The sequence below is a fragment of the Octopus sinensis genome, linkage group LG3 (assembly GCF_006345805.1).
Source record: "Octopus sinensis linkage group LG3, ASM634580v1, whole genome shotgun sequence".
Lineage (NCBI taxonomy): Eukaryota > Metazoa > Mollusca > Cephalopoda > Octopoda > Octopodidae > Octopus > Octopus sinensis.
Genome location: NC_042999.1, coordinates 64183400 through 64203399, shown reverse-complemented (window position 1 = coordinate 64203399; position 20000 = coordinate 64183400). Strand labels below are relative to the sequence as shown.

Sequence of the window (20000 nt, the reverse complement as noted above, 5' to 3'; positions counted from 1 at the left end):
GATGAGAACCCAGGTTCGAAATTTCCCCAAGACACCTGAAGAAGGCTGGAAGGTATATCAGCTGAAACATTGTGTCAACAACAAACAAGATGAGGACAAATATCCGTCGAATGTAAATAATGTACATAATTCCTCATCTCTTAAATATAAAACTGTAGTATACTATATATATATATATGTGTGTGTGTGTGTGTGTATTTTTATGATAGATAGATAGATAGATAGATAGATAGATAGATAGATAGATAGATAGATAGATAGATAGATAGATAGATAGATAGATAGATAGATAGATAGATTCTGTGGAGACTAACCTAAAGCTTTTTCTAAGTAATCATCTGATCCTGACTGGTTGGTGTGGTCCGTAACGGTCGATGTATGGAAGCTGAATTGGGCTAGAAATCCGGTGCTCGTATAGATTCCGCTTATTGATGAAAACCTAAGGTACAGATCAGACCCGCTGGAGTAAATGAAGGACAGGACTTGGTTACCGCAGTACCTTCCAATACTAGGACAATCTGGTGGAAGAAGAATACATTTTAAAGCAACAAATACATCAAACTGAAGTTTCAATTAAAGTAGAATGTTAATATATCACAATGGAATGTCCTTGCATACGTAACGATGCCTTTGTCTGTGTGCATATACGTTCAAATATGAGTAATTGTAGATGCGTATATGTGTGTATAGAGAGGAAGAGAAGTTGAAATGCTAGAAGAGAAGATGAAGACGAAAAAGAGAGAAGACAGAGTCGCAAAAATATATATAAGAACTTACTTTTAACAAAAGTCGGGATGCATGGCGTTCAGTTACTCAATAAATGAAAAGTGCATTAAATACTAAAAAAACGTACATGTAGGACAGACACTGAAGGACCCTAATTCTTCTTCTTCAGTTGTCAACCGAAATGTTAATACTCAGGTTCAGGTATGAATGTGACGGTAGGCGATACCAACTAGAAAAGTGTAGACTTTACATGAATGCTGACAGAAAATATAGCCTCCACACCACACAGAATACGCTGTTTCACAAAAATTCTCGAATTCCGAGAGCATACCTGAATGTCAGCTCAGAGATATTCAACACTTGTATACATGATGAGAAATTCATCCTCTGTCACTGGACGTCTCAATGATTTCATCCTGATTTATGCAGTCAACCCCATACACACACACACACACATATATATATTTATACTAGCAGTATCGCCCGGCGATGCTCGGGTTTGTAAGGGAAATAACTATATAAGCATTTTTAGGGAGTTACTTCCCTTATAAATTCAGGCTTTCTTAGCCATTTTTGTTTTGGTGTCTTCAAGCCATGAAGTCGTTGTTCTAAAAGAACGCTGGTTTCCTTCACAACGCATTACGACGTTGATTTCTTTACACTCCCTTCCCCACAGCTTCACGAGGGAGGGAAGGGGGAGAAGCAAACAGGTGCAGCTGTGAGCGTGGACGCCAACTCCGCCGCCATCGACACACGATGCATTTTATGCATTAAAATGGAATAAAAAAATGATGTTAAATTATTTTTAAAATCGTAGACTCATCGTTGACGCGCGCTAATAGTCAGACGGGCTCGATATTAATCACGACTATAAGATACCCGAATTTGGTTAAACTGCACCGCAAAATGTGGGAGGAGTTAGGAATCTAAATCGAAGGGGACAGACACTCACACAACTAGAGTTTTATATATATAGATATACTTTTACTCTTGTACTTGTTTCAGTAATTTGACTGCGGCTATATTCCACACATTGCTATCTAACAGAAACATCCGCTATTATCCATTTCAGCTGCTATCCAGAATCACGCCAAGACGTGGCGAAGATCTCATGGTGGTTAGAAGTTCGCAACAGAGATGTCCAAAGAAGGTATAATAAAGGTTTGTAATAATATAATTATGTAAATTAACTCTGCATTTCATATATTGAGTGTTCTGTCTTTTGAACTGTAACTTATTTGATCTGTGTCTATGCATGTGTGTGTGTGTGTGTGTGTATTTCAAATCAGGATGCCTGAGGAGATGAATGAATAGTATATTGCATGTATAGCGTAACTTTGTATGCTATATGGAATAAACGACGTTCGCTTACGAAAATGTTTGTAACATTGGTTGGACTTCTCTTTTTCTCAATTAAATTATTTATTATTCACTTTGCGAATTTTATAGCATGCGCATTGATCATCCTTAGTTTACCGACGTACTCCCTTTTATCATCCATCGATATATAATTGATTTCCCATATATATATATATATATATATTATATATATATATTATATATATATACATTATATATATATATATATTATATATATATATATATATATATATATATATATATATATACATACATACATACGTACATATATACAATATATGCATAGACACACAAATACAACAAATACATATATACATACACTCACATAACACACACACATATATATACACATATATACGTATATATATATATATTATAATATATATATATATATACGTATGTACATACGTACGTACACAAACACTCGTATATTCGCGCGTATGCGTGTTTACACACTCACACACACATATACATGTGTACATATGTATATATAGGCAAATACATCTACAATATATTTTCACATACTATACACACACACACACACAGAAACACAAATTCATCGAAACGCACTCGCACACACATAATCAGAGAAAAAAAAATGAAAGGAGAAAGTTGTGTGTATATAAACATTTCTGTGAAGTTATGCAGCATATGGTTTGCGTTTGTTATTTAATATCAACAATATTCTGTTAACCCCTAATCCACTCACTCAACCTCTTTCAACTGTTATTATCCCCAACTTGGTTTCCTCTCTTGTCCCTTTGATCAAATACACATGTACGGTAGAAATACTTCCTTTTCTCTTTTTCATTTTCGACCCCCCTCAACCATTTTTTCTCAATTAAGAATAAGGGCAAAGGTCATTATTGTAGCCAGCACTTTTGCACAGACTGTGTATCAGGAGACCTGGGTAAAGGTTTTACACACAAGAGACGCGTTTTGGAACTAGGTCTATGCTAAGTTTTTGGTTCCAGCTTTTGTTAAAAACAAACGTACACACACACACGCGCGCATGTACGCACACGCACGCACACAAAATCATGTGTGTGTATGTGTGTGAACGTATGTACTTTTAATGCATCTTCGCGCCCTAGCATCATACCAGTTAATGAATGAAACTAGTGTGTGTGTGTGTGTATGTGTGTGTGCATGTGTACTCTTACTCTTACTCTCTTTTACTCTCCTACATGTTTCAGTCATTTGACTGCGGCCATGCTGGAGCACCGCCTCTAGTCGAGAAAATCGACCCCAGGACTTATTCTTTGGAAGCCTAGTACTTATTTTATCGGTCTCTTTTGCCGAACCGCTAAGTTACAGCGACGCAAACATACCACCATCGGTTGTCAAGCGATGTTGGGGAGACAAACACAGACACACAAACATATACACACACATATATATATATACATATATACGACGGGTTTCTTTCAGTTTCCGTCTACCAAATCCACTCACAAGGCTTTGGTCGGCCCGAGGCTATAGTAGAAGGCACTTGCCCAAGGTGCCACGCAGTGGGAATGAACCTGGAACCATGTGGTTGGAGAGCAAGCTACTTACCACACAGCCATACAGAGATAGATATATCTGTATATACATATATATGTATATGCACGCACACACACACACACACACACACACACACACACATATACGCACGCACACACATAGCTCTAGATTCGATATTATTCAATATATATATATAGGAATAAGTCGTACACTTTCATAAACGTACGACTGTACTTTATAACTACAACAAGAACGAGGCTGGAGATACTTACATAAATCTGGTCCGTCGACAATCTGCAGGTAATTGTAGGCACACCGAGTGTTTTCTTCAAGATCGAAATCCAAGAATTCGAGTTTGATTCTCTTTCCAATTGGAGCCTGGAGAAATAAAAGGAGAAAGCTTGAAGAAAATGAAATAATATGATCAATTTATTGAATAATATTGTTTTTGGAAAGGCGTTGAGCTGGCAGAAACGTTAGTACGCCGGGCGAAATGCTTAGCTGTATTACGTCTGTCTTTACGTTCTGAGTTCAAATTCCACCGAGGTCGACTTTGCCTTTCATCCTTTCAGGGGCGATAGATTAAGTACCAGTTGCGTACTGAGGTCGAGCTAATCGACTGTCCCACCCCACCAAAAAAAAAAAAAAAAAAAAAAAATTTCGGGCTTTGTGCCTGGAGTAGAAAGGAATATTGTCTTTAGAAATTGTCTAATCATTACCTCTACTGGGAATGACCAAGTTTAAAAATCTGCTGGAACTCACTCATAAGGGAATCTTACATTGCTTATAAACTATATTTGGAAGGACTCATTTTAAACTCTGTTGGACTTTTGGACTTTACTCATAAGATATTGGAATATTGCCTACAAAATGGATTTACAACTTCAATACGCATACATATCTTGCATCTATTTTCTTTCCTCCACCTCACTCTCTATTTTGTATCACATCTAAACTAACTATGACTTAACTTTCCTATCACACCGTCTCCGATGAAGGGATATTATTAATAAATCTCCTAGAAACAGCTGTAAGACCTTCTATCTATAAATGCTGTAATATCTACACAGCCTTGGTTTTTTATCTTATTATGCAAAAAAGTCATATATACACACGCTGACATAGAACCAACGTTGAACCCTTTATTCGCAATATTACCGAATCTGGAACTTAACTATGGTCTGTCTATAGCACTTATTCAGCATTACCTGACACCTTTAGGTCTCAATGACACCATTATCTCTTATAACTTCAACTTCTCGCTATATATATATACTGTTGTGTCTGGGGAGAGTCGTTCTCTTTTAGTGCCTTATTAGTTAACACACTCACGGGTTTAGTCTCCACTCATTTATTTATTTATTTTCTCTAAAATTTTCGTTGTATCTTGCAACCTTTCCAATAGTCATTGACTCTGTCTGTTATCCGAGTTGCGTTCTTTTGTTTGTGCGCGTGTGTGTGGGTCAGTGTGCGTACGCATACACGTATGTTTCTATGCATGTATGTATGCATATATATATGTATATGTATGTGTGTATGTTTGTATGTATGTATTCTGTATATTCATGTGTTTGTGTGTGCATGTTTGTGTTTGTATGTGTGTGTGTGTTTGAATGTGTGCGTGTGTGTACCTCTGTCTCCTTGTGTGTGCATGATTAAGTGTGTTTGTCTCCATATGTGTCCTTGTGTGAAGTGTGCGTGTGTGTATATGGTCACGTCTTCAGTCTACAGACCTCTCTTCAAGTATAGTTAAATCTCACAGGGTAAAACAGCTTATAGCTTAATTATCTGATATTCAAATCATTGCCACTATCACCATTCTTTCTTCTACCACCATAACTCATTTGGAAACTTAGTTAAGCCTCATGATCATCTGTTAAACCTTTTTACGTAAGAATTAATTTATCTGAAAGTTTATTCTTTAAAATTTAATTGTTGTTCTTAGAGATATATTCATCAGTTTAATTATTTCTTTATTTTTGCAATAAAGATCGTCCTGTTATGGCTTTTATTATGCCTAGGCATATTTTGTCGACGAAAATCACCATATTTTGTTCATAAATATCACCCAATGGTCATATCTTACATCTGTTTTGTCATTGAACTATAGCCATGCTGGGGCATCGCCTTAAATGGTTTAGTAAAACAAACTCACCCCATTACATATTCCTTTTTAGATCTTGTATTTATCCTGTCGGTCTCTTATGCCGAACCCCTAAGTTACAAGGACGTAAACAAACCAAACTAGTTGTCGAGAGGCAGCGCGGAAAGGTGACGCCACGCAGTCACAAAGATACAAGCACATGCATAACACACACACCCCACTATATATATATATATATATATATATATATATATATATATATATAACATGACGAGCGGTTACACAGTTTCTGTCCATCAAATTCATTCATATGGTCAAACTTATGGGAGATGCTTGTCCAAGGCCCGCATAGTGGGATTGAACCCGAAATCCCGTGGTTGCAAAGCCAGTTTCTTAACCACACATCCATACCTATTAGTTAGGAACTGTTGCATTAAGAGATCTGAAAAACACCAGCCAATCTGAAACTTCGCTTATTTTATAATATGTATATATATTATATATACTCTCATATTAACCTTTATATGGTAAAAGCAGTCACCCGAAAATTGGTGTTGTGTTGGGTAGCCAGGACTAGTCAAAAAACCAGGACCATCAATTCGAGTTTGATTGCACCAATCCACTGGACCAGAGCCTGAAAAATAGTTGAATGTAAAAGAAAAGGACAATAAGAAAAAAATCTGATGAGCAATAAAGCGAATAAATATATATACATATACAATATACACACGTGCGCGCGTGTATACATGTATATATATATATATATATATATATATATTGTGGTTATGAGAGGTAATGGTGTCAAGAATACCCAAAGGTGTCAGGTAATGCTGAATAAGTGTTATAGACAAACCATAGTTAAGCTCCAGGTTCGGTGATTATGTGAATGAGGAGTCCAACGTAGGTCATATATTAGCACGCATATATATAAAAAGTTAACAGAATGAGATAAAAATCCAAGGCTGTGAAAGATTTCAGAACATTTATAAAGAAAAGGTCTTACAGCTGTTTCCGGGATATTTTATATATCCCTTCATCGGAGACGGTGCGAGAAAATAGTTAAGCAATAGTTATTCTAGAGAAGATATGCAATATCCCTGCATATCTCACGTCTGTTTTCATTCCCCCACTTCACTCACTATTTCATATCTTGGATTTTTATCGCATTCTGTTAATTTTATATATATATATAAAGTTAGAAATAGAAAGTCCTTACTTTTATGTATTTGAAAAATGAATAGTAATAGCTTTTCTGATAATTTTTTTTCCACTTTTATTCATTAGATGTTTTTCTATAAATTGTATCAGTACAAATCGTAAATATCTAATTATTAAAGTGGAAAATGTATCGCCTATCCATCTTGTCAAATACTACGTGCCCTAGTACCCGTGAGGCATCGTGGTTATGAGATCGTAGCTTTTATTCCCAAACAGGTTGCTCGTTGTGTTCTTAAGCAAGACACTTTATTTGACGTTGCTCCAGTAAACTCAGCTGTAAATGGGTGACCCGACGGCAAATTACCCTTCCGATCAGGGAAATGTAGGCCTGCTCGCCATGACACTGGGGTCACATCGTTCAAAAACTAAAACTAAGCAAGGTGCATTGAGAACAGCGATGTATAAAAACATCCGATAGTCTGGTTGACAAGTGATCACATGATACACACACACACACACACACACACACACACACACACACACACACACACACACACACATCTATGTATTTATGTACGTATGTATAGAAAATACTGGGGTGCGTGGCCTAGTGGTTAGGATGTTTCAATTCCTAGACCGGGTGGTGCGTTTTGTTGTTGAGCAAGTCACTTTATCTCATATTGCCCTGCGATCACTTCGACTTCTGACACGTGGTACACAGTGCACCCTTTTCAGACCACGTCGATTTGATGGAAAGAGTGAGCTAATGTGCAACACTAACAGTTGATCATTACGAACAATTTGTTTGTGTTGATCATTGGGCAAAAAGCGGAACGCTCACACGTCCTCTTCGACGGGAGAGTTCATCCATCATAGAAAAACATTAATATTCTTTTTATTTTACAGTTAATTAATTTCAAGATATATAATTACAATTAGTTCATTTGAAAATACAATTAATTATTTGTATTGAAAAGCATATCACAGGCAATTTTTTTCAAAATACATTATTACATATTCCAAAACATGTTATAACCCAAATAAATTATAACAATTAATCTATTCAAGATTATGCATTCTAAAGTACATTGGGGTTTTTTTTCCATTTGAAATATTTCAAAATATATTATTAAATACTCGGAAGCACAAAATTATGAAAGTACAAAATTATATATTCCAAAGTAAATATTTACAAACTGGTTTCACTTCTTATAGGAGATATTCATTGCTGTGTGTGTGTGTGAAAGGAAATTTCCCCGGCTGCTTCATCTATATTTGCGTTCTCATTTTGTACCTTTTCCCTTATTTACTTACATGCAATGCTTACAGCTCGTTTTCCTCCCGTTGTGATTTTTTTCAATCAATTCGTTTTGTCCTTTTTTCCTCACTGCACAAAGTTGGCTGTGGTGATAGTTCAGCCACAAGAGTTGGTAACGCGAATAAAATAATTAAGGAGAATCGGAATCAGGAAAAATTCCAGTATCCAGGTAATTTTTAATTGCCCATGCAACCAACCACATCCTCTTATCATCAAAATAAGAATACAGCAACCTATATAAAGATGCTCGTGTGATTCTACAGAATAATTTGAAAGGACCGGTATCTACTAAAGTAAGCGTGTTACCTTGATTATATATAAAATGTACCTGTTCAGATTTGGAGACGTTGTGACAAATGCCAGGAAGAAACAATCAAACTAACGCCAGCGTGAACAATGCTACCGGAGGAAAAAATAACGTTGAAAAAACCTAACTCAGTGCATCTTCAACTCAAGCCAAGTAAATCACCTAGCACTAACAGGTGAAAAGTCTGACGGAAACACTTATTCAGAAAATCTATGGAGATGTCCTTCTAAATCTATTTATTGATCAGTCGCTTCCCTCCAAACCTAGAACTCGTTTCAACCTTTTGATTCTTATAACGAATGGAAAGCAAGATGCATGTGAAGAACACAAGATCTAAAAGTGTGGCACGTAGCAATGATACAAGACTTACACCCACCCAATTCTCCATTTTCCATCTCTAAGTTCGTCTTGTTGAAAGCCCTGGGGTTGAGGAGGAAATTTGCCACAAATAACGATGTAGACAACAGGATCATAATAAGAAAATTGGTTTTATACCACGATTACTTGTAATGGGTCAAAAAGGAGAACAACTCTTTTTTCAGCATCATCATGAAGAGCTATGATGGCGATGAATGAACAGATCTTGTAGGATCTGCCAACTTATCCCTATTTATTTTTTATATACAGACAGGCGCAGACGTGGCTGTGTGATTAAGAGGCTTGCTTCCCAACAACATGGTTCCGGGTTCAGTCCCACTGCGTGGCACCTTGGGCAATTGTCTTCCACTATAGCCTCGAACTGATCAAAGCCTTGTGATTGGATTTGATAGACGGAAACTGAAAGAAGCCCGTTGTGAATATGTATATATATGTTTGTGTGTCTGTGTTTGTCCCCCCTCCCAACATCGCTTGTCAACCGATGATGGTGTGTTTGCGTTCCTGTAACTTAGCGGTTCGGGAAAAGAGACCGATAGAATAAGTACTAGGCTTACAAGGAATAAGTCCTGGGGTCGATTTGCTCGACTAAAGGCGGTGCTCCAGCATGACCGCAATCAAATGACGGAAACAAGTAAAAGAGTAAAAGAGGGAGTAAAGAGTAATGTGTGTGTGTGCACGCGCGCACATGTGTGTGTGCGCGCATGTGTGTGTGTGTGTGCACGCGCGCGCATGTGTGTGTGCGTGTGTGTGTGTCTTCGTGTCTATGTTTGTCTCCCACTACTGCTTGATCACCGGTGCCGATGTTGCTGCGTTTACGTCATCGTAACTTAGCAGTTCGGCAAAAAGCACCGATAGAATAAGTTCCAGACTTAACAAGAAATAAGTACTGGGGTGAATTCGTTCGACTAAAGGTACTTTAAGGTGGTGCCCCAGCCTGGCTGCAATCTAACGACTGAAACAAGCAAAAGATAGAAAGATAAAAGATATACGAAACTTCAAGAAAGCTTCGATATGATAACTCGATCTGTTAGGTGTAGGAACCAAATCTTCATTTAACTACGCCTTACTGTCTTGGAAAAGGAGACGTTGGATAATATAGTCTCGTTGTACCGAAGAGAAAACACACACACACACATTCACGCATGGATCAGTGCTGACCAGCAGCTAAACAACATCAATAACAATAATATAGAAACATTATTATTTCTAAGTCTCTCTAAAGGAGACTACGGCAGCGGTACTGGATATTAATAGTTATCGCCAAGCTAATATGGCAGTCCAGAAAAATAGGACGAATGCTGCCGTTGATTAGCTCCAAGAGACCTCCCTTGTTCGAAGGTTATAATGGACACAGGTTCGTGTGTCACATAACTAGCTAGAGGCGATGGCCTCTTGGAGCTAATCAACGGCAGCATTCGTCCTATATTTCTGGACTGCCATATTAGCTTGGCGATAACCATTAATAACAATAATAGCTTCAAAGTCGAATGTTTCTGGGTATGTACTAGACCCTGGTTAACGGACCCTTGAATTTAGCTCTGAACTTAAGTCGTCTAAGATCAATCAGGACGGTTATTTTGGATTTCCCACTAACACGCCATCACGACATCCACCACCACCACCACCACCACCAACAGCACTGTCACCACCACCAAAACCATCACTAATATTAGCTACCTACTTCCACCACCCTTCCAATCATACCAACACACAATACTTCCACTGCCTTATCACTCCTCCCCGCCGCTCCACTCCTAACTCCTATCACATTAGTCATCACCTCTGTACCACCCCTAATCCTAAAACCCACCAACGACTCTCACACCCCGACAATAACAACAACAACAATAACAACATCAATACCAAGCTTACTTCATCACATCACCCACATTGTCTATTGTCTTTCCACCACCATCTTTAGCACCCAGACAAGGAGAAGTGGTGGTTGGGGGGCGGCGAAGGCGGAGGTTAGGGGGCAGAAATACAATAAAAACGGTTCTTAAGTATTTTCCCCTTTCTTGGCGAGAAACCGGAAATAGCTCAGTTATGGCACTTGTGGACTTCTGGTAACTGTTTTGGTGGCGATGGTGATGGTGATGGCGATTATAGTAACTGCTACTGTTGTCTTTGTTGTGGTGGTGGTGGTGGTGGTGGTGGCGGCGGTGGTGGTGGTGGCGGTGGTGGTAATGATGGCAATTGTTATAGTGATGACGCTGTAGTAACTGTAATTGGTGATGGCGATTTTGGTAACTGTTGCGGCAGCGGTAGTGGTGGTGGTGTTGGTGGTAGCACTGATGATAATCGAGATACTGGTGACGATGGTGGTGGTAGTGATGGCAACGATAGTGATGGAGATTATGGGGACAATTGTGTGGTGATGGTGGCGATGGTGGTGGTGGTGGTAATGTTAGGGCGTTGGTAGTGATAAAAACGTTAGTAGATATAATGGTGGTGTGATGATGATGTCGGCTATGATGACTGTTGTGAGGGTGGGGATTGTAGATCTTATATCGTTGTTGATTATTAGCCTCGGGTCCCTCTTAATGGAACAAGACCAATAATTCTTTCTATCTACTATCGGAACAAGACCTGAAATTTTATGGGAGGCGCTAATCAATTATATAAACCCCAGTATTCAACTGGTACTTATTTTATCGATACCGAAAGGATGACAGGCGAGGATGACCTCAGTGGAATTTGAACTCAGAGCGTGAGGATAGACAAAATACTTTGCTGTTAAGCATTTTGTCCAGTGTGCTAAGGATTCTGCCATCTCGCCGTTTTAACAAGACCTATAATTCTTCTTACTACAGGCACAAGATCTGAAATTTGGGGAGAGGGGCTATTTGATTATATCAACCCAAGTACTTAAGTGCTTATTTTACAGAACCCGAAAGGATAAAAAGCAAAGTCGACTTCGACTGAATTTGTGTGTGTGTGTGTGTGTGTGTGTGTGTGTATGTGTGTGTGTGTGTGTGTGTGGTACTTAATCTGTCAACTTCGGCGGAATTTGAACTCAGGACGTAGCGATGGGCAAAATACCGCTAAGGATTTTTTACCCGGCGTGCTAACGTTTTTTGATTAAAATAAAATGAATGATCAATTAACTTTATGTTACAAGATGGTTAACATCACGTAACGGCAAACAGTAGCATATACGCATGTATATACATATATATATATATAGATAGATAGATAGATAGATAGATAGATAGATAGATAGATAGATAGATAGATAGATAGATAGATAGATATGACGTGTGTGTGTGTGTGCGCGTGTATGATATTTTGCGTAATCTTTCATCCTCTAAATTTTAAGGTCTTATAAATTTTTGTGCTATCATCGTCTCTATGAATGTGTATGAATATGTATACGAATCATCGTCTGTATGAATATGTATGTGAGTCATCTAGATTTTAATTAGTTGAAGTCTTCCTTTAAGAGCTGGGTTTTTTTCGTCGTTGCTATGTGGACAACAAAAGCAATGTCACACAGCCCCATCTTAAGACTTGCGTATTTTTATTGCTCCGCTTTCAGGTTGTATTTGTAATGTGCAAGTTAGTTGGTTTTCTTAGACATTTACTCACAAAGCCAAGTGTATCAATTATTATTGTTACAAATATGAAGTTACTAGCAGCATAGCCCGGCGTTGCCCGGGTATGTAAGAGCCCCTAGTAGGCAACGACTAATCCCAATCTAGTTATTTCCCTCTAGGGAACGAAGGTGCATGTGTAGGTTGCAATGTCTTCTCTTCACTTGAATACTTCTATGTATACGATGTTCCTAGCTGTCTCCCGACAGAAAATGTGTTGCATATAAAAAGCTTAGATTCTCGACCCCATGTCGAATTTATCGATTTTTTTTCAGAACTGGGGGAACTTTTCAAAATTTTCGCTGCGTTAGTTTTGAATTATGACATTGGGCTATGTGTGTGTCAAGTTTCATCAGAATCGGTTGAAAGCCGTAGTCAGGGTGAGGGTACAACCTGACAGCCACACAGACAGACAAACTGCCGTTTATATATAGAGAGATAATCTGGGTATAGAAGCTGAATGTTTCAAAGTAATTGACCGTGGTTACCCTCTTTCTCTTTGATTTTCTAACAGATATTCACATCCGTAGGGTAGCTGACCTCTATGACGGTACATACTTTTCTTGTCTTACCCTGACAACGATATCCGGCCTCTTATGTTTGCACTCGATAGAATTTTTGATGGGAATGCTCCACGAATATTCCTTGTACAGATGTTTATGTATGTATGTATGTATGTATGTATGTATGTATGTATGTATGTATGTATGTATGTATGTGTGTGTGTGTGTATGTATGTATGTATGTATGTATGTATGTATGCATGCATGCATGCATGCATGCATGCATACATACATACATACATACATACATACATACATACATACATACATACATACATAGTACCATAACTAAATAGACAAAAGATTTTGAGTATAAATATAAATATATGAGCGGCGTAAAGAAGCTGTTGGTTTCTCACTGGTTTTGAAAATGGTCACATCCGCAGGGCTGCTGATATCTGTAGCAGTACATGTGTATATATATATATATTTTTTTTTTCCTTTCTCTATCTCAAATAGCTATTTCAAATGTGTTGCCTTTGCATTTAACGGAAGTTTTGATAGTAATGTTCCATCAATATTCCTCGTGTTGAAACATATTCGTTCTTAACATCACACACACACACACACCACACACACATACTTACGTATTCTAAGGATGGTATTGTATTTTGTTTTAGCGACACGACATTATACCATATTGGTAGGTTAGTACCTTAATTACATTTGGTTGAGAAATATTGATCATATGTAATATTTTTCGCTTGTATTTGATATAATCGACATATACATATGTATTTTGAATGTATAAGTACCCTGTCAGACAACCTAAAAAGGAACCTTTTCTTCCGCGCAACGATAAAATCAGTCCTTTTATATGGAGCTACAGGCTGAACGCTTAGCAAAAACCTAGAATCCATGCTAGATTGAACTTACATCTAAATGTTGAATGCAGTCTTAAACATATCTTGGAGAACTCATCCTATCAAGAAACAGCTGTATGGAGATCTGCCTGTTTGCTTATTTCTTTATTGCCCACAAGGGGCTAAACATAGAGGTGACAAAAAAACACAGACAAAAGGATTAAGCCAAATAACATCGACCTCAGTGCGTAACTGGTACGTAATTCATCGACCCCGAAAGTATGAAAAGCGAAGTCGACCTCGGCGGAATTTGAACTCAGAACGTAACGGCAGACGAAATGCCTATTTCTTTACTACCCACAAGGGGCTAAACACATAGAGGACAAACAAGGACAGACAAAGGCAAAGTCAAAAATCGGTATCTTAACGATATTTTGGGAAGCTGCTAATAACATTCTTAATCACTTTTATTTGTTTCAGTGACTGAACTGTGACTACACTGAAGGACGGTTTTAAGCCAATCAGACAAATTTGTTAAAATTGGACCCCGCGCCAAGAGAGGGTTCGAGCGGAGGACCCTTTGATGAATTTTTAGTATATCTCTATGGAGTAGTACACAAAGCATAAACCATCAACCTTCAGCTTTCGTAGAGTAGAGGGCTACACTGGCAATTCTCTAATTGGGTCCTGCATTTCCTAGCACCAGCCCTAACCACACTATGGCACCATTTTGAAGGGTTTAATCGAACAAATGGACCCCGGCACTTTTTAATTATGGTACTTATTCTTTGGATCTCTTGGGGCAAACCGCTCGGTAATAGGGGCATAAAGAAAGCAACATTAGTTATTAGGCGGTGTGGGTACAAACACCCACCCACTAATAACAGGCTTCAACATAGATTTCATCGACCGAATTCACTCACAAGTCGTTGGTCGGCCCGGGATTATAGTAAAAGACACTTGTCTAAGGTGCTGTACGGAGGAACTGAACTAGGAACCAAGTGGTTACGAGGCGAACTTCTTAACCATAAAGCTATGTCTGCGTAATATTTTCCTCTTATAGACGACATAATCGCCATATTAAGTCGCATTTTGGTGGTGTGGTTTAAGTACAACCTTCAGTACAAAAGTCAGTTGATATTATTGTATCTGTAGAAGCTTCCAGTCAGTGTTAGGCTCTTGCAGCTTTTATATCAACAGCATGTATATCCTCTTTAAATTAGACGAACATTCCTAATGTTGGTAGCGGTCCTAGAAGTAAAAATGCACCGTGGGATATTGTCATAACCAAGGCCCACATGTGGATGAGGTTTCATTCCGGTACATAGTTTCGAGACCTGGATGGCCAAGGAGGAGTCCCTGAGACTGCTGAACCTCATCCTAATAAGAAAATAAAGCTCAACACCCTTAAATTTTGAGGAGGATCACGACTTCTTGTATCCTAGGACACGAATGTAGTCTTGTTCTACTCTGCTAAATCTAACACGGTGGCCCTTGTCTTGATATAATAGGATAATTACTGGCTCTCTGTTCGATTTATATGTATTCAGAGCATCTTTGTGTGAAGTATTTTCGTTATTGCCAAGGCCATTGTAGTTCTCCTCGAGCGAAACGAGGGAAACCATTGATGTAAAGAAATGTTTTTAAACAGCTTAATTGTGGAATAAATTGGTCTGTCGCGAGGAAGAAGAAAAGTCTCAGGTTTCAAGCAACTTATCAAATATAAAGAATTCTTTTGGCCAGATTCCATTCCTATATCAACTGAAAATATTCTTAAGACCAACTGTATGTGTATGTGCATGTGTGTGTGTACGTATGTATGTATGTGTGTGTGTATGTATATATGTATGCGTGTGTATACGTATGTATATATACATGTATCTATGCATGTATATATATGCGTATAAGTGTGTTTTTCTACAATATATGAATCATTCGTAATCAGATCATTTGTCATTTTTAAAGTAGAAAAGAGACATTAATTCACACATACACAAGGGGCACCCTATACAGACATGTACACACACTCACGCACACACACATTCCCGCACCTTTCTCTTTCTCTCTGTCTCTCTCTCCGCCCCATTCTGTCTCCTCTTCCGATCCGCTCTATCTTTATATCTTGCTTACATGAAGAGAATTAAAAGCGTGTGTGAGTATCTGCTTCTGTGTTAGTGTCTACTTGCGTGTGATTGAGTGAATTATTTCAACGCGTATTAATCTAGAAGTATTTAATGCATTAGATACAACATAAACTGTCGGAAAGCCAGAAGGGAAGAGTACAGGTCGACTTCGAAACTTCAGTGTCGTCTCTGTGACCAAAGATTCATCTCAAACATGACAAGCTGCCTTCATGAAAGTTGGAAACGTCAACAACAACGAATATTTATGCATATCTTGCAAATATCCTCGACAACGAGGACAGGCCGTTTCTCTCCTTGTTTTTTCTGTGTCCCTTTCTGTAGAAGAGCGTAGGCTCGAAAGGAGAAAGACTTTTTCTATTCCTGAGCGTTATACTAATACATCTGTTTGTTTTGTACACCACCTGTCTTCGTCTTTTGTTTTTTTCGTAAACTTTCCCTATATATGTATATATATATAATATATATATATATAGATAGATAGATATCCGGTTCCGTTTTCAGCAGAGAAAGACGTGATTGCCTTTGCTCTGTGAAAAAGTTTGCATAGAACGGCGAAATAACCCACTGTAGTTGCAAAACGTAAAATCTAAGTCACAGAGATCACTACAACACTTTGGTTTAAAATATTAAAAAAAATATATATAAAATATAAATATACAATACAGTAATTTCATTTTCGCCGAAACGCACATAGTGCAAAAATAACTGAATCAAGTTATCTCCTGCAAGAAAGAAAAAAGAAGCATCTCTCCTGAAAAAAAATTCCGTAAAACCAAAAAAAAAATAATCCAGACCACATTGTTGGATTAAGTATCATTTCATCTACTTCATATTTTATTTATTTATTCTATTTTATCTTTCACTTAGGCCCACATCTTAGTTAAAGTTGCGATCGTCATTTTGTTTGTTTACATTTTCAATAACTGTTCTCGATATAATAATTTTCCAGATACTCTATCTTTAATTAGCCTTAAGATTAAATTAAATAACGTTTAATATTGATACCGTCAAATTAGCCTTAGGATTAAATTAAATAACGTTTAATAATTGTTTAATTATTGTTAATTAGCCTTAAGATTAAATTAAATAACGTTTAATATTGTTTTAATATTGTTAATAATTTTCAGATACTCTATCTTCTAATTAGCCTTAAGATTAAATTAAATAACGTTTAATATTAAAAAACGTCTAATTAGCCTTAGGATTAAATTAAATAACGTTTAATATTGTTAATATTGTTAATAATTATTGTTAATTAGCCTTAAGATTAAATTAAATAACGTTTAATATTGTTTTAATATTGTTAATAATTCTTCAGATACTCTATCTTCTAATTAGCCTTAAGATTAAATTAAATAACGTTTAATATTACCCACACTCTAATATAATATTAACATTGCTAATATATTTTCAGATACTCTATCTCCTGATTAGCCTTAAGATTAAATAACGTTTTTATCCACACTCTAATATAATATAATATATTTTCAGATACTCTATCTTCTAATTAGCCTTAAGATTAAATTAAATAACGTTTAATATTAATAACGTCTAATTAGCCTTAAGATTAAATTAAATAACGGTTAATATTGCTTAATATTGTATATATAATTTTTCAGATACTCTGTCTTCTAATTAGCCTTAAGATTAAATTAAATAACGTTTAATATTACCCACACTCTAATATAATATTAATATTGCTAATATATTTTCAGATACTCTATCTCCTAATTAGCCTTAAGATTAAACAACGTTTTTATCCACACTCTAATATAATATTAATATTGCTAATACATTTTCAGATACTCTATCCCCTAATTAGCCTTAAGATTAAATAACGTTTTTACCCAAATAACGTTTTTACACAAACTTTAATATTGTTAATATTTCTTTTTCAAGTACTCTATCTTCTAATTAGCCTTAATATCTTCCTGTCTTCTCTCGAACATAATTAGATAGATAAACGGATAGACGGATTATCCAGCATGTCCAGAGCATGGAGACGTGACGAGCTGGATTTATTCGTACGAGCATGGGAGTGCGCCGGCGGAGATAGCCCTAGGGAGGTGATTGCGGCTGCGCTGAAGAGCAGAGGCTACAAGAGGACAGCGGCTCAGATGGAGCGAAAGAGACAGGAATTCGTGCGCTCATATGCGCTTGTACGGTCGCACATTGGCGCACTTGATGCCATCTTTGAGAACGAGCGGAGCAAAGATGGCAAGAATGGAGACGATGAAAGAAGTCACCCCCACCTGGTGGACGCCCGGGAGGAGGTTTTGAATGAGAAACCTGCCCGGGAAGTGAACCCAGGTGCAAGTTCTCCAACCGGCAGCAAGGGCCATGGAGACGGAGAACCCGGTGAAGAGGTAGAGGGAGGAAGAAGAACTAAAAGGACTGGAAGAGCTAAAGGAAAAGAAGAAAAAGCTCAAGCAGGACCAAAGAGTGAAACAACCAGAAATAGAAGTGGAACCGCAAAGGATGGAACCAAACAGCGCACACGGGTGTGTATGTTCTACCTGAGAGGTTCCTCCTGGCATGGAAAGGAAGGTGCAGGCTGCCGCTTTGCACATCGGGGACCCTGCCACAGAGACACGAGGCAGATGGACAAACCATCAACACAAAGAAAAGGGATGGACCACGCACCACCTGCCCCAAAGCGGAGGTACGCAGATGTTGTGCGCGCCACAAACAGCCAACATGATGTTGTCGAAAGAGCAGCTGCTGAGCAACAATCTTTTTTGTGCATGGCACAAAAGATTGTACAGCAGCTGACCTGGCTTCATCAAACCCAAGCCCGCAGGTGGGACTACCCACTATATACCAGACCACCACAGCAAACAGACACAGGATGGACACCGCCGGCAACAACGTACACCTCACCTCGATACTCCTACTGAACATCAGAGGACTGCAAACACTCAGTAACAGGACAAAGATCCCGTTCCTGAGAGACTTTGTTGCATGCAATCAAGCCTTATGCATAGCACTTACAGAAACGCACCTGAAACCGGACATAGCAGATGCGGAGTTACACATACCACAGTATGCTGTACTACGGACCGACAGGAAAGAAAGGAGTCATGGAGGTGTTGCTATGTACATCCGTGAGGACCTCACACCCCAGGTCCTCTTGTCATACTCAAACTCGGTGTGTGACACACTAATTGTACATATTAGGCAACTTGATGTAGTTGTGTGTGCTACATATCGCCCTCCAGATGCCCCAAGCCATGTGGGCAAGTTTGAAGACTGCCTTATAAAAATAGAAGAAATTCTAACCACATTAGAACAACACATAGGTGTGCTTCTTATGGGAGACTTCAATCTGCCCAATGTCAGATGGCCCGAGGGCCTTTCTCTCCCAGGAATGACAAGATGTGAACGAGGACAGGCGAGGTCCCTCCTGAACCTCATCAACACCCTGTACATGGAGCAGGTAATACTCCAACCAACCAGGGCAGGTAACACACTGGATCTCTGCTTCACAAATGACATGGATCTCATCCATAATGTGAAAGTGACACCGACACTACTCTCGGATCACAACATGATAGAGCTGACCATGTACGGGCCAAAAGAGAGCACGGACATGCAGCCCAAGAAACCCTCAAAATCTTTCCAGCTTGAACTACCATAAGGCAAACTGGAAACAAATTGAGAAAGAGATCCTCAAACAAAACTGGCCTAAATGTCTCTCCTCGCCAGACATCGACGTGAAACTTCAACAATTCATGTCTGTAATGCAAGCCATATGCTACAAATGTGTCCCAGAGAGAAAGGCCACTGTACACAAGAACAAAATCCCCAGAGAGAGGAAAATTTTAATGAGACGGCGTACGAAATTTTCAAATCGCCTAAACAAACAGATTGAAAGCAGTGAAAAGTCCCGCCTAAAAATAAAACTGTTGGAAATCGAAAAATGTCTGCAACTCTCCCATGAAAAAGAAAGAGCAGACAAAGAAGCCTGGGCTATAGAAAACATAAAATCTAACCCCAGAGCTTTCTACAGGTATGCCAAGA

The 20000-nt window shown here is 38.2% G+C and overlaps 1 protein-coding gene across 2 annotated transcripts in view; it reads right to left on the bottom strand.

The window, feature by feature from the left end:
- The window catches only part of LOC115209608 (mannan-binding lectin serine protease 1-like), a 159370-nt gene that overhangs the window by 35426 nt on the left and 103944 nt on the right, over positions 1–20000 (bottom strand). For both annotated transcript variants that reach the window (XM_029778048.2, XM_036501048.1), the window contains exons 4-6: positions 6235–6350; positions 3885–3990; positions 315–518 (exon numbers count right to left, since the gene is read on the bottom strand). In XM_029778048.2, coding sequence (XP_029633908.1) covers positions 315–518; positions 3885–3990; positions 6235–6350 — 426 coding nt within the window. The remainder of the gene's footprint in view (positions 1–314; positions 519–3884; positions 3991–6234; positions 6351–20000) is intronic.